Raw genomic sequence first — 12,695 nt, forward strand, 5'->3', positions numbered from 1 at the left:
CTTGCTTCTGGGTCAGCTTGCTTACTCATGCATATATGTACATACATACATACATACATATGTATGTACATATGTGCATATGGCGGAACTTGTAACGATTACACGCCGGACACACACAGTGTAGGCAACCAACCATCCTTTCCTCTCCGATAGCTGATTTTCCTCCTCTGGCTGATCATCAGCTATTGATTGGTTCGGTCACGGGTTGCCTTTCCGCAGCATACATTACTGGAGGGAAATACTCGTATGATTTTCCTTTGCACCGAGGCTGATCAGGAGCATTTTTCATCATAATTACATGCTGTAGGCCCGGCCTCCTGGCCGGCCATAAATGGCTTTTTAATTTATCGCCGCTTAATGGCCTTTAGACAATGATTTAATACATTTTTAATTAAAATAAATATGGAGAGCGGCGGCGGGAATCAATCTCAGTCAACTCCAATAGACGAGGACCCTCCAGAGCACAGCAGAGCAGAGCGATAGGCAGTCCTGTAATTGAACCCCAAATAAGTCGTTAAAAGTTTGTTTGGCATGACTTTTGCAGTCGAAAGTTGCACAAGTAAAAGCCCACTGCCCCATCTGCTGCCTCTTCCGTATCTTCCGCATCTCCCGCACCTCCCGCACTTGGCTGCCACTACAACTAATGGTTGCGATGCCACCCGAAGGCGGGAGGGAAAAGACGTAGACTCTGGCGCAGCAGCTCATTATAAATTTGTTGATGCTGCATATCTTGAAGCTATGTATCCTTGAAGGATAGTAGGGGAGAAGCATAGCAGGATGTGCTACGCTCACTTCCTGACAGGCATCTGAGCAGAAGCAGTGTCTTCGCTTCTCTTCTGCACATCAGCAGCTTTTTATGCTTACCACAGCAGGGGCGGGAGCAGGAGCAGTAACAGAAAAGGTAGTAGAGACCCTGCCCCAGCTGCTGCCTCACCACATTTCCTTTTCATCTCTGCTGCCAACAGGCAGCAGCCAAGAGCAAGCAGCCGCAGGGAACTTGTCTAAAAATCACGCATAATTTATTTACCATAAACAAGACGAACAGAGCAGAAGAAGAACAAGAAGAGCCGACGATGGCCGCCGCCGCACGACATATTTTCGAACGGGGAGGCAGGGCAGAAGGGAACGGAATGCAGTGGAATGGAAGGACCGCACGCCGCACTATGGGGCATTTGACCAATTTTTGTGGCATTAATTAATACCTTCCAAACGAAACATTATTTTTTGATTTAGTTTCTTTATATGTGTTTATAATAGTAAAAGGAAGTTTTGTTGAAAAAATGGGCGTGGCACCGCCTTTTCTTTAGGGTAAAATCGAATTTTTATTTTATTTTTAAATTGAATTAAACAAATAATGATGGGAATATGTAAAGCAATGCCATATTAAACTAAAAAAGTTGTGCCCGGATTTTTAAAAATTTTAAAATAGAAGATAATCGGATTTTTACATTGACTTCCTTGTATACGGCAAGCAGCTTCTTTTCTTTAATTTGTTGAATGTTGGACACAATAGCACTGCACGTCAGTGCAGATATACTGGAAATGTCTCAACGTTATTATAATTGCACGATTGAGCACGAATTGATCCAACCTGCACAGTTTTTTACGATTTGTTTCAATTTTTCCGTGGAATTGTTCAATTTAATCGACAAACCGTGAAAAAAAAGTTCTTCAAAGGGTCTACAAATATCCCTTATCGGTCTCAAAGCTAGTGACAGGTATTACCACTTAAATGCAATGCAAATCGACATCTTCTTCCACAACTTTCTTCTTCACTGAGTTTAACATTGCAAACAACTCCAAATTTCCAAACTTTAGGTTATGTAACGAAAACTTAAATATCTCCGAAGACGCAGAAAAGCGCAAGAAAAAGTAACATAAATTGGATTAAGAATTGAAAACTCTACAACATCTATGCAGTTTATTGCTTCCGGCGGGAACCGAACACTTTGTAAGTCTATTCAAAGACAAATTTTCGTCATAAATATGGACTTGTTAAAAAACTAGCCATTAAACATATTATGAGGTTAATTTTTTAATTTCAAACTCACAAACAACTTTTTAATACCTGTCTGAATCAAGAATGTTGTAAAAAATTTACTTAAATTGGTAAATTTAGCAATTTTTGCACTTTAAACTTCATAAAAAAAATCAGTTTTCCGATAACTTTATATTGTTCGTAGCAAACAGCTGACTTTAACAGCTGTTATCTTAACAGTGGTGCGCACTGTTAATTTTCTGGGTATGTAACATTACGGACTGATGTTATCCCTATGAATATCCGTTAAAAAAATATAACTTTTTTGACTTTTGACAAATGAGTTTCGGCCAGGAAAAGTGGTCAAATGCCCCATAGTGCGCCGCCTGCTGCTGTTGCACTTCCTACTGAAGAGTATGAAAAACAATTTTTGGAAGCAAGCCCAGATTGCAATAACATAAAAAAAGCAACAATAAAGATAGAAAGAAACAGAGACAGAGAGTAAAAGAGAGAGAGAGATGCACAGTGGGAGGGAGAGATAGAGAGAGGAGGAATAACAGCGAGGAGCAATCAGCGTGGAATAAAAAAACAGAACCTAAGCACGATTGAAGCTGCAGCGCAATAAAAATCGCTTTATCTTCATTAAGTCGACATGGTATCATTGCAAATGCAACCACCCCCCTCATCCCTCATACACACTCACACACACACACACACACAGATGAAGAGACACGAGTAGAGACACTACAGAACAAACAACAAGGTAGCCACAGGCAGAAGCCAGAGTCAGTGCTGAAGCCCCATCCTGGCTAGCAACCACAGCATTGAATAATAAATGCAACGAAAATAAAAATAAGAGCTCCTCCGACTCCTCCTCCTGCACCTTCTCATCCGCTCCAAAGGAGGCGGAAACCAGCAATGGAGCGAAGCGAAGACAGCTAAGGGACGGTGTGGGGGAGGGACAGTGCAGTATAAAGTACATGACGCAGGGATAAATGGTGGAATCATGTACACGTAAACCTACTCACATTCGCACACAGACTCACGTCAAGGATAAACAGAGCCAGCCGGATGGCAGGTGAAGGAAGGGCTAAAAGGACGCCAGAGCCTCCGAGTGGATACATGCATTGTTGCCACTATGTGTTTGTGTGTGTATGCAGTGTGTGTGGGGGAATCCTCTGCAGCTCATGGATGATGCTGCCCACTCCCCCTAGGCTGAGGGTTAAGGGCTGACGAAGCGGACTGGCGGCTCGAACCAGAAGGAAGCGATGCGAAATTATTGCAACGAGCGCCGAAGTGGAAAACCAGACGCGCGGCTGCTCTTAAATGGAAACCAATGGTCACAGTGGCAGCTACATGGCCATCGAACTCCATTTAAGATCTGAGGGGTGGTGGCGGGGAGGCTGTTCGGTTCTGGTCTGATAACGATTGCAATATGAGAATAAGGCAGACACACAAGTGTGGCCCTCCCCCATCTAACCATCCACGTGGCAAAGGTCAAACAGATTGAAGCTTCATAATTGACTGTAATTAAAGCTCTGTTCTGTCTCCTCATCCCTTCATCATCTATGCTTACTATTGCTGTGGGGGTTACTCCTTCCCAGCCACTCCTAAATATACATACATACGTATGACAAAACCAATTTATCTCCGATCTCCCCTACGAAAGGTGCCCTATTTTATTGTTCTATGCAAATAGTACGAACGGAAGGAAAGGTATGGCAGGAGAGGGGATGGAATGGGAGAGTCGTCGGGGTTACAATGCATTTTTATGACGAACGCTTGCTAAAAATTTATTGAAAACGAACCAAAATATTTGCATGGATGAAGATGAACAGTGATGGCATGTGGGGATGTGCAGGCATGGCACCTTGCCACCCCCACTCGTTCCACAAATGAAGATGGTGCAGGTGCAAGTGTGCCGTGTGTGTCGTTACGAGCCAATGAACAGGGATGGCAGCCATTCTGGAATCCCCATCATCACTTGGGGAGTACTTTCAGTGCCATTGTTCCATTCATTTCTTATTCATTCATTATTCACAGCCCAATTCGTGATTTGTGATTCTCGATTCTGACTTCAGTATGTGATCTGTCTTATTCCACTTTCCGTTCTTTGCATTTGCAGGCGAAACGAATACAGAGCAATGAGCTGGCCGCCATCAAAGTCATCAAGCTGGAGCCCTCCGATGACATTCAGATCATACAGCAGGAGATCATAATGATGCGCGACTGCCGTCACCCGAACATCATCGCCTACTACGGCTCGTACCTGCGGCGGGACAAGCTCTGGATCTGCATGGAGTTTTGTGGCGGCGGCAGCCTTCAGGACATCTACCAGGTGACGGGGCCCCTCTCTGAGAACCAGATCGCCTATATGTGCCGCGAAACGCTCAAAGGCCTGGAGTACCTGCACTCGATGGGCAAGATGCACCGCGACATCAAGGGCGCCAACATCCTGCTTACGGAATACGGGGACGTGAAGCTGGCCGACTTCGGGGTCTCTGCCCAAATTACGGCCACGATCAACAAGCGGAAGAGCTTCATAGGTGAGTGGCGGTTCAATTTATGCATCCCCTGCTCTGGTCCGGACCTCCCCTTCTTTGGTGACAATCTGCTGCAGCTCCCAAGAGCAATTTGCACATCATCTATTCGTTGGGGGAAAGGACTGGCATGACTGATGAGGCATCTCTCCTCTGCAGCCGTCTGGCATTCGAGTTATGCAGATGAGCAGGTCGATTTCGATTCAGTTTCAGACGGAGGACATGCTGCTTCAGCACGTTTTTCGTTTTGGCAGATGACAAAGACCACAGGGTCTGCATTTGCAATCTGGGGTCTAGGCTGGGGGGAAACCTGCGGAAAACGTTTTGCGCCAAGGACATCGAGAGGCAACCAAGACTCGGGGATTCAGAGTTCGAGCTAAAGATGAACGTGTAAATGGAAATAAGTAGGAGGGGAATGTACAACGTGTTTATCATTATCGGATACTGTTTTGCTTTGTGTGAGCACTCAAACTCATTCGGGCGGTGGCAAACTACTGTCCTGACGGCGCCAACAATTGTGTTTAATGCTTCTCGACTCTTCACGCTCGACAGAAAGCTAAGGAGCTGTCAGAAATGACAGGGCACAAATAACTGAAAGGAAAACTTGAAACCCAAACAACAGCAAACAGGCGGCAGGACAAAGTATGTTTGGGAATTCGAGAAACTCGTACGTAAAGCGAAACGCCGAACTCTACTTTAACAGAATTATTAGAATCTGTGATGACAGGATGGCCTGAGCTGTGCTGTACCCCCAACCGAATGCAATTCAATTAGGAGCACGCATAATAATGGATTCCGCAGAAGAAATTCTGAAATATAATCAAAAGGCTATAAAGACATGGTTCTAGGGTCCGGCCAATGCAGGAGACACCATGGGGGTACAATTCAATTTGCAGGATATTTCAAAGGGCGTCCGACAAAAGTTGCCGAGCGACCAGCAGGTGGTCTTGCCTTTGTTTGCTATCCTGCTGAGGATAGTTTTGTGCGGGGGGGCTGAAGGAATGGGAATGGAATCCTTGTTGTCGACCAAAACTGGAGCACAAAAGCAAATAATTTTTAAAAAATGTCCCCAATTGGAGAATTGTTGGGCGACTGACTGGTCCGTCTTAGTTTTGTGGACATTTCTTTTGTGGATCCCTTGCAGCATTTGCTCTCGTTCTTCTCGAAGTCCTCTCCTCTCCACTCATATCTCAATGGCCGAATGCCACTTCAGCTGCTTATTTTTTCTGCACTTAGAAATTTGTCTGTTCTGTCTGTTTCTCTTCTGCTGCACTGAGCGGAGCTAAGCGGCTTTCAGGGTCTCACAGAGGAGGAGGGGTTGCTAAATGGGGAGACATGTGCAAGCGGGTGGGGGAAATGGATACTTTAAAATGCTTGCCATGGGCTTAAAGCCGAAGCTGGGGGCGAAAACCAACGTTGAGACGACGCGTGGTATACGCAATTTAAATGTAAATAGCATTTTATCAGTCAGCAGAGCAGCCATTGTGTGCAGGGTGAGGCGGCGAGGAGAATGTCTGCTACTGCCTCTCTCTGTGTAGTTTGTCATGACAACTTGCAATCTGTTGAAGCGCAGACGAAGCAGCTCGAGGATTGGCATGAGTCACACGGAGGTATGCTCAACACTTCCACTCTTCTACACATCCATGCCTCCTCTGAGTTCTGTGTTGTGCGACGTCATGACAGGACTTTTAAGACTTGGCAAATGGGATTTTGCGGTTGCCCAACTTACCCGTCGTTTCCGCCCCCCGCGCCTACTCTGCGTGTCCTCGCAACTCACAATTCATTATTTCAGATTCCTTTCTTTGCACTTAATTAAAAATCCCTGACCTGACCCCTTCAAGCGGCCTTTGACACTCTCCGGCTAATTAAGTTATGACAGGCAGCTGCCGCTGCCACTCCTCACGCGCAGCGAGTAGGCCCCGCTAGGACGTGGCTTAGTGTCCTTGAGCCAATAAAAGAGAAGCCGGCCAGAGTTCATGACATTCTGAGTTGCGAGGGACGTAAAAACCGAATCAGATTTGATTTAATTTACGCCAAATTGGATTTATCCGCATTGAATACGTTCAACTCCGCTCGGCACTTGGACGCTTCATGACAAAGCAGTTTAACTTTTAATGCCGTCTGTTGTCCTTTGTATTTTGAGAGTCCTTTTGGCTGTCGTAAAATAACTCAACGTTAGACTCAGCTTCATCTTGGGCTACCATTAACTTCATCAAATGAAAAGTCCGCTTCGTGCATCGCGGTGGGTGATTAATAGAATGCACTTTGCACTCAGGGGGCGATTTTGGGAGGGGCTTTTATTCAAGTTCAACGACCCTGAGCTCACTCACTTTCTCTCTCTTGCTTTCTCTTGCTCTCTCTGTCTTTCAGTGCAACACTCTGTCTCTTTGTTGCCACATTTGAGTGCATTTTCATGATGTTTCAGGGCTGAGCGAACTTCTTTTGTGGCATATGTCAATGAAAGAGCAGAGGAGGAGAATAGGAGGAGCAGGAGCCAACGAGTGTGCAGTGCGGATGACAGCAGGAGAAGAGGGGTGCTCGTAGGTGCTGTCTAGGACATGTTTGTGTCTGCCTGTCTCGCTGTCAGTGTGTGCGTCAAACAATGTGACGTCCGCTTACTGTTATCACTTGGAGTGGTTCCCCCCATTGTTGCTGCTGCTGTTGCGACTGCCGTGACAAATGTGGTGATAAGTACACACACACCCTTCCACAATTGGAAAACCCGCCCACGCTCCACTTCAGAGGAAGCCACAAACAGAACGGAGGTCAGCCACGAATGGCTATACGCTTATGCCTTACACGATTCCCATCGCTGAACCCTGCTTCTGGGCTGATCCAATGCCAGGGGTATTCTCTCGGATGAGGGGATAATTTGGATTCCAAGTGAGCTCATTTCGGCTGCACATTTCCTGGCAATACACACTCCTTCTTCCGTGAAAGGGATGCCAAGAAGGGCTTTAGAGGGCGGCATGGAGGCAGGCAACAGCATGACGCTTTTATTATTCAATAAAAAGGTGCTTACGTTTGTGTTTAGTGTCATTAACGAGTCAATGGCAACAAACGATGAGCAGAAGAAGATGCTTCCACCTCGTTGGCTCGAGATGTAGCAGCCACCCGCGCCCATTACCATGCCTTGCTCTGCCTTTCCTGCCTAGCCGCAGTTATGCCATAAAGATGAATGTGAATGTGTTGGTGTACGGTCTTAATGCCTCCCAGGACGCGAGGCTGATGGAAATGCGTCTTGGCATAACATGGGATGCAGCCTAAAAGTAAGCCAAGGAAGCATTCCCACAATTACCCCTCAAATCCTGTACCGTTCTTCATCTCTACTCTCTCTCTCTCCCTGTCCTCGCTTTTTTCAGCAATTAACAAAATTATACTTGACTTTCTCTTGCCTCGTGTCACTTTGCGGTTGTATTTGCATTTCTGTATCCGAATTCGAATCTGTTTCTGTATTTCAGACTGTAGAAATATCTGTGTGTTGGTGTATTCGTGCATCTGTTTGTGTTATGCCTTTAATTAAAGTGTGCTAAACACTTGGATGATTCCTTCATCGATGAGCTTCCATTCCGGTTCGGTTCTCTATGAAGCATCCGATCAAAAGCAGAAACAATGAGAAGGCTCAGGCCCAGGCTGAGACCGAAACCGAAACCAGAACCGACTCTGAAACTTGATGGGCGGCAAGTCCAACAAGGAGCAGGCATTCAACTTGATTTTCCACCTTCGTTGTGGCTTAATTAAATTGAAAATACAATTAACTCTTGAGTTCGTGTTCGAGTTGCTTCGCTTTGGCGGTGGCTTTTCCTTTTTCCCATCAGGGGAAATGGAAATTAATTTCAGGGAGCTTAAGAGAAACTGCTTCAACAGATGCTGCTTTCTGCTCCTTCTGAAAGGGCGACATTGTTGCCTGGCTGCAAAATGGCGAATTGTTAATGGATGCATTAGCCTGCCTTTCATACTCCCAACAGCCTCGTCAGGATCATAAAACTTTGCGCCCGAAATGAAGGCCAAAATGTGTCGTCCTGATGTGCTCTGCATAATTCAGCATTTGTTTATTTGCACAGATTGCACGAAAAAGGCTAATTAAATTAAAAACAAAACGAATGCGAATGCGTATGAATAAATGACATTGCAACATAATCTGTGGCAATGAAATTAAATGTGTGAATATTGCATATTAAACAGGAATCGCTCGAAAGTATTGATTGTTCTGTGTTAACCTGCGTGCTAACCTCCTCTCTCTTTCATCCGCAGGGACACCTTACTGGATGGCTCCGGAGGTGGCCGCCGTGGAGCGCAAGGGCGGCTACAATCAACTATGTGATATTTGGGCCTGTGGCATAACTGCAATTGGTGAGTGCTTTTGAGAACGAGGGTCTCTGACTCTAACCTTTGACACTTTTCAGAGCTAGCTGAACTCCAGCCACCGATGTTCGATTTGCATCCGATGCGAGCCCTGTTCCTGATGTCGAAGAGCGGCTTTAAGCCGCCCACACTGGGCAACAAGGACAAATGGAGTCCCACATTCCACAACTTCATTAAAACGGCGCTGACGAAGAACCCCAAGAAGCGACCCACCGCCGAGCGCCTGCTGCAGCACCCCTTCGTCCAGTGCGAGATGTCGCTACGGGTGGCCAAGGAGCTGCTCCAGAAGTACCAGAGCCCCAATCAGCAGTTCTACTACTATCTCGACGGCGAGGAGGAGGTAAGGGCGCCAAATGGTCATCTCAACTCAGGACGGTGAAGGACGAGGAAAGCAGAAGTTGTAGATGGTGCTGGTTCTGGCATCTTTTGTGTAATTTATTTACGCTTTTAGTGCTGGCTCCTTGACTCATTCCAACCACAATCCCACTTTCACACTCTTTCTTTTGGTTATTAGTGGCTATTTACTGAGCTCACCTGCCTCGAGGCTTGCGGCTATCGTCCTTTAAGGAGAAGAGCCATCCACCTAGGACGAAGGAGCAAGATTGCCTCTGCTTTCTCAAGAACATAGGCGTGGACAGAGATTTAGTGCGCCATTAGACGCCGAGGGAGCCCTAACTTTATATTTATCTTCTGACAGAGAGAGCCTCAAACGTCGCCTGAAGCTCCGCAACCAGTGGCCAGAAGTCGTCATGAGCAGCTCGGCCAATGCCCTAATTAATTTCCCCCCAAAATCGGTCGAGCTAATGCAGCTGTCTAGACTGCCAAGTCCGGTCGAAACTTATTTAGCGACAAATGCAAAGCAAAATCAAATTTAAATTTAATGGGAATCCATTTTAAAAGCATTTTACTGCCCCACAGCAGCAGACTGTATTTTGTGATGATGGTGGCGAGGCAAGAGCAGGGGCAGGTTTGTCAGGCTTGTCAAGTCATAAATCTTCAATTTGTTTGGATATTTTGCAAACTTTGAACGAAAGCTTGCACGTGAGGTTGCTCCACCCCAAGGAGCTCCCTTTTCCAGACGTAGTAGATATTCAAAATTTACTTAGCGCTAACGCAGCTCAAACCCCACGTGTCCCTCTCCACCCACATTCCACACCTAACTTGAGAAAGTAACGCATGACGCTCAAAAATCCCAATATGATTTTGATTTATGAGATTTTCTCGCCGGCTGAAACTGACAGACGATGGAGCTAATATTGTCGGCTCTTTAGCGTTATCCCTCTGTATTCTAACTTGTCTCCTCTCTATCTCCAACTCGTCCTCCCTAGACAGTGGCCAGTGTTCCGCAGCGGATTCCCAGCAAGATGACATCACGCGCCAATGGAGTTCCAGCCCAGAACCATACTCTGCAAACAGGCAAGAGTCTCATAAGCTACCTTTCGATGCCATTCGCTAATTATACCCCACCCACAGCCATGACGACAAACTCCATGTGGAACGAGCGATCCTCTAGTCCCGAGACGTTACCCAGTGACATGTAAGTCCTCCTTTGTGCCGCGATCCTCCCTTATATACAAATGAACATATCTCTGCCTGAACCTATGCTACAGTTTGTCCTTTATTTCTTACGTACTTGCGAGACTACTTCGCGGTTCACTTCGCTTCAGTATTGGTAATTTGGTTTCAGTTGTCACTCTCTCACACACCCATAAGCAAAACAAAGCCACACACACAGACACATTATATTTATATAAAGACACACTCACACACTTGAAAAAAACGGAAAGACTGTGAATCTTTCGAGGAGATGGGTATATATGTATGTACATATATCCATCCATCAGCCATGGATACCATTGTTATCCACCTGTATGTTTTTTCTTCTTTTGTAGTCCCAGTGCGGAGCGATCAAGGCCAAAATTAACGGGCACCCTGATAATGAACATGTCCTTAAGGTTAGCGAAGGCTTCTTCCAGCTTCTACCCAGGAGGGGCGAAGGAGTACTCCCACTCTTTCCCCCTCTGGGCGTTCATGGCGCTGCAGCTCGCTAAGCTTCCGCGGCGTGTTAATGTCATGTGGCAGATGTGCAGAGGAGCAACAGAACTTGGCACTGCCTCCACTTGCCTCTGCGTTGCATGTTACGCTTTTTATGCTCCGCTTGGCTGCTCCCCAAAACTCGGGGCATGCCCCAGTACAGCCGCTACACCTCGGCCTGCCCCGCCGCAGCATGTGCGTTGTGTAATTTGCCCGGCTAACAACTTGCCACAGTCAAGTCTTAGCTGCACGTATCCCCAGAGCTGTATTTACTTTCGTATGCTGCTAAATTTTCATGTGTATTGCGCTTAGTTGCAGCGACGTGCCAGAGCTCTCGCATAGTTTGTCCGGCGTATGAAGCTTGTGAATTTTTCATCCATTCCACGGAGAAGTTCGCGTCAGAGTCCGAGTTAGCCAGTCTCTGGAGAGTGTGGAGCTGGCTGCCATGATGCATGCTTCCCAAATGCGAGCTTCAAACTTGTGGGCTACTTAATTGGCAGCCAGGTCAGGATTAATTACTTATCCCGGAGGGAAAGGCAGACGGGGCGCCTCTTAAAATGAGGCAACATAATAATAACCAACCTGAGCCCGGAGACGCGGTTGGATGGGAACAGGTCGAAAAACGGAAGAGGGAGACAGATTAGAGGAAGTTTAAAATTTAACGAGTTCAAGAAGAAACTTTTCTTAGAAATCAATTAACTGAGGAACGAAGAAGTGCAGTGGCTGTTTAAGTGAAGTGGAACGTAGGCAGGATCCGTAGGCGGATATTAGATGTGTCGAGACTCTGGATGATACACCATTTGCCATATCAAACGATTACACATTCTTGCCCTCCGATTGCCGACGTCTTCCAGAGGTGCTATCGGCCTAATAAGCCAACCCCATCAAGGGGGCAGGATGCAAAGTGCCCGCGTCTGAGTTATGTGGCAAACACTTTGCGGCAGCCGCCACTTGAGCGGCGTCCCAGACAACAAAGCCAGAGTCAGTTTGTCTATATGCTTAAGAGTAGTACTCATGAGAGTAGATGTCCCTGCAACTGGCACACTCACTGATACTGGCACTCCCACAGACAGGCGGCTGCCGCGATTGCCCAATTTTATTGAAGCCATAAAATCCAATGGTTGCGCCAATTTCTATGTACTGCGAGAAGCGTACAACCGCCACGCGACTTGCTGGCTAAGTGCCACACCCCGTTTCCGCTGTGTGGCGCCCGAAAAGTTTGTGGGACAAACGCTTTTCTGCCGCTCCTTGGGCTGCTCCGCATCCTTCCTCCATCGGCCGTCATGGTTAATTTCATAAGCAGAAAGTACAACAAGATTATATTTTTATTTACGCTTTTTGGGCTGAGCATTCAGAGCAAAGAATTTCACATTTTTCAACATTCTACCCATGGGTTGCGAGAAATTAAATTAGGAGAAATTATGAACATTTCAAATTAGCTAATCCGTTTAATTAGGCGTCAATAAGGGCGAGTTCCTTCCTGTTCCTGCTTTCCCGAATGTGAGGTATTAATTGAGGGCTTTCTTCCATATAGAACCACACGAATCACACAAATACGATATAAACATACAGATATACTTATAAGTACTATTATATATTAGATTATATATTGATGCTTTCGACTTACGATCTGGCAGTAGCTTGAATTTCTTTTGGGTCCACCCTGCCGTTCCGAGTAATTTTCTAAACTAAACAATTGCGTTTACATTTTCCGAACTTATTTTCGCTTTTGATTTTTATGCGAAACTTAACACAATGAAATTTTTGTTTATTTTCTT

At 46.0% G+C, this 12,695-nt stretch overlaps 1 protein-coding gene across 5 annotated transcripts in view; it reads left to right on the forward strand.

Moving 5' to 3' along the window:
* Positions 1 to 12,695, forward strand: part of LOC117891821 (mitogen-activated protein kinase kinase kinase kinase 5) — a 46,188-nt gene that overhangs the window by 27,290 nt on the left and 6,203 nt on the right. For all 5 annotated transcript variants that reach the window (XM_034797556.1, XM_034797558.1, XM_034797553.1 and 2 more), the window contains exons 3-7: positions 4,104 to 4,524; positions 8,773 to 8,871; positions 8,925 to 9,223; positions 10,212 to 10,299; positions 10,357 to 10,420. In XM_034797556.1, the coding sequence (XP_034653447.1) occupies positions 4,104 to 4,524; positions 8,773 to 8,871; positions 8,925 to 9,223; positions 10,212 to 10,299; positions 10,357 to 10,420 (971 nt within the window). The remainder of the gene's footprint in view (positions 1 to 4,103; positions 4,525 to 8,772; positions 8,872 to 8,924; positions 9,224 to 10,211; positions 10,300 to 10,356; positions 10,421 to 12,695) is intronic.

The sequence above is a fragment of the Drosophila subobscura genome, chromosome E, assembly GCF_008121235.1.
Source record: "Drosophila subobscura isolate 14011-0131.10 chromosome E, UCBerk_Dsub_1.0, whole genome shotgun sequence".
In the NCBI taxonomy this organism is placed as follows: Eukaryota; Metazoa; Arthropoda; class Insecta; order Diptera; family Drosophilidae; genus Drosophila; species Drosophila subobscura.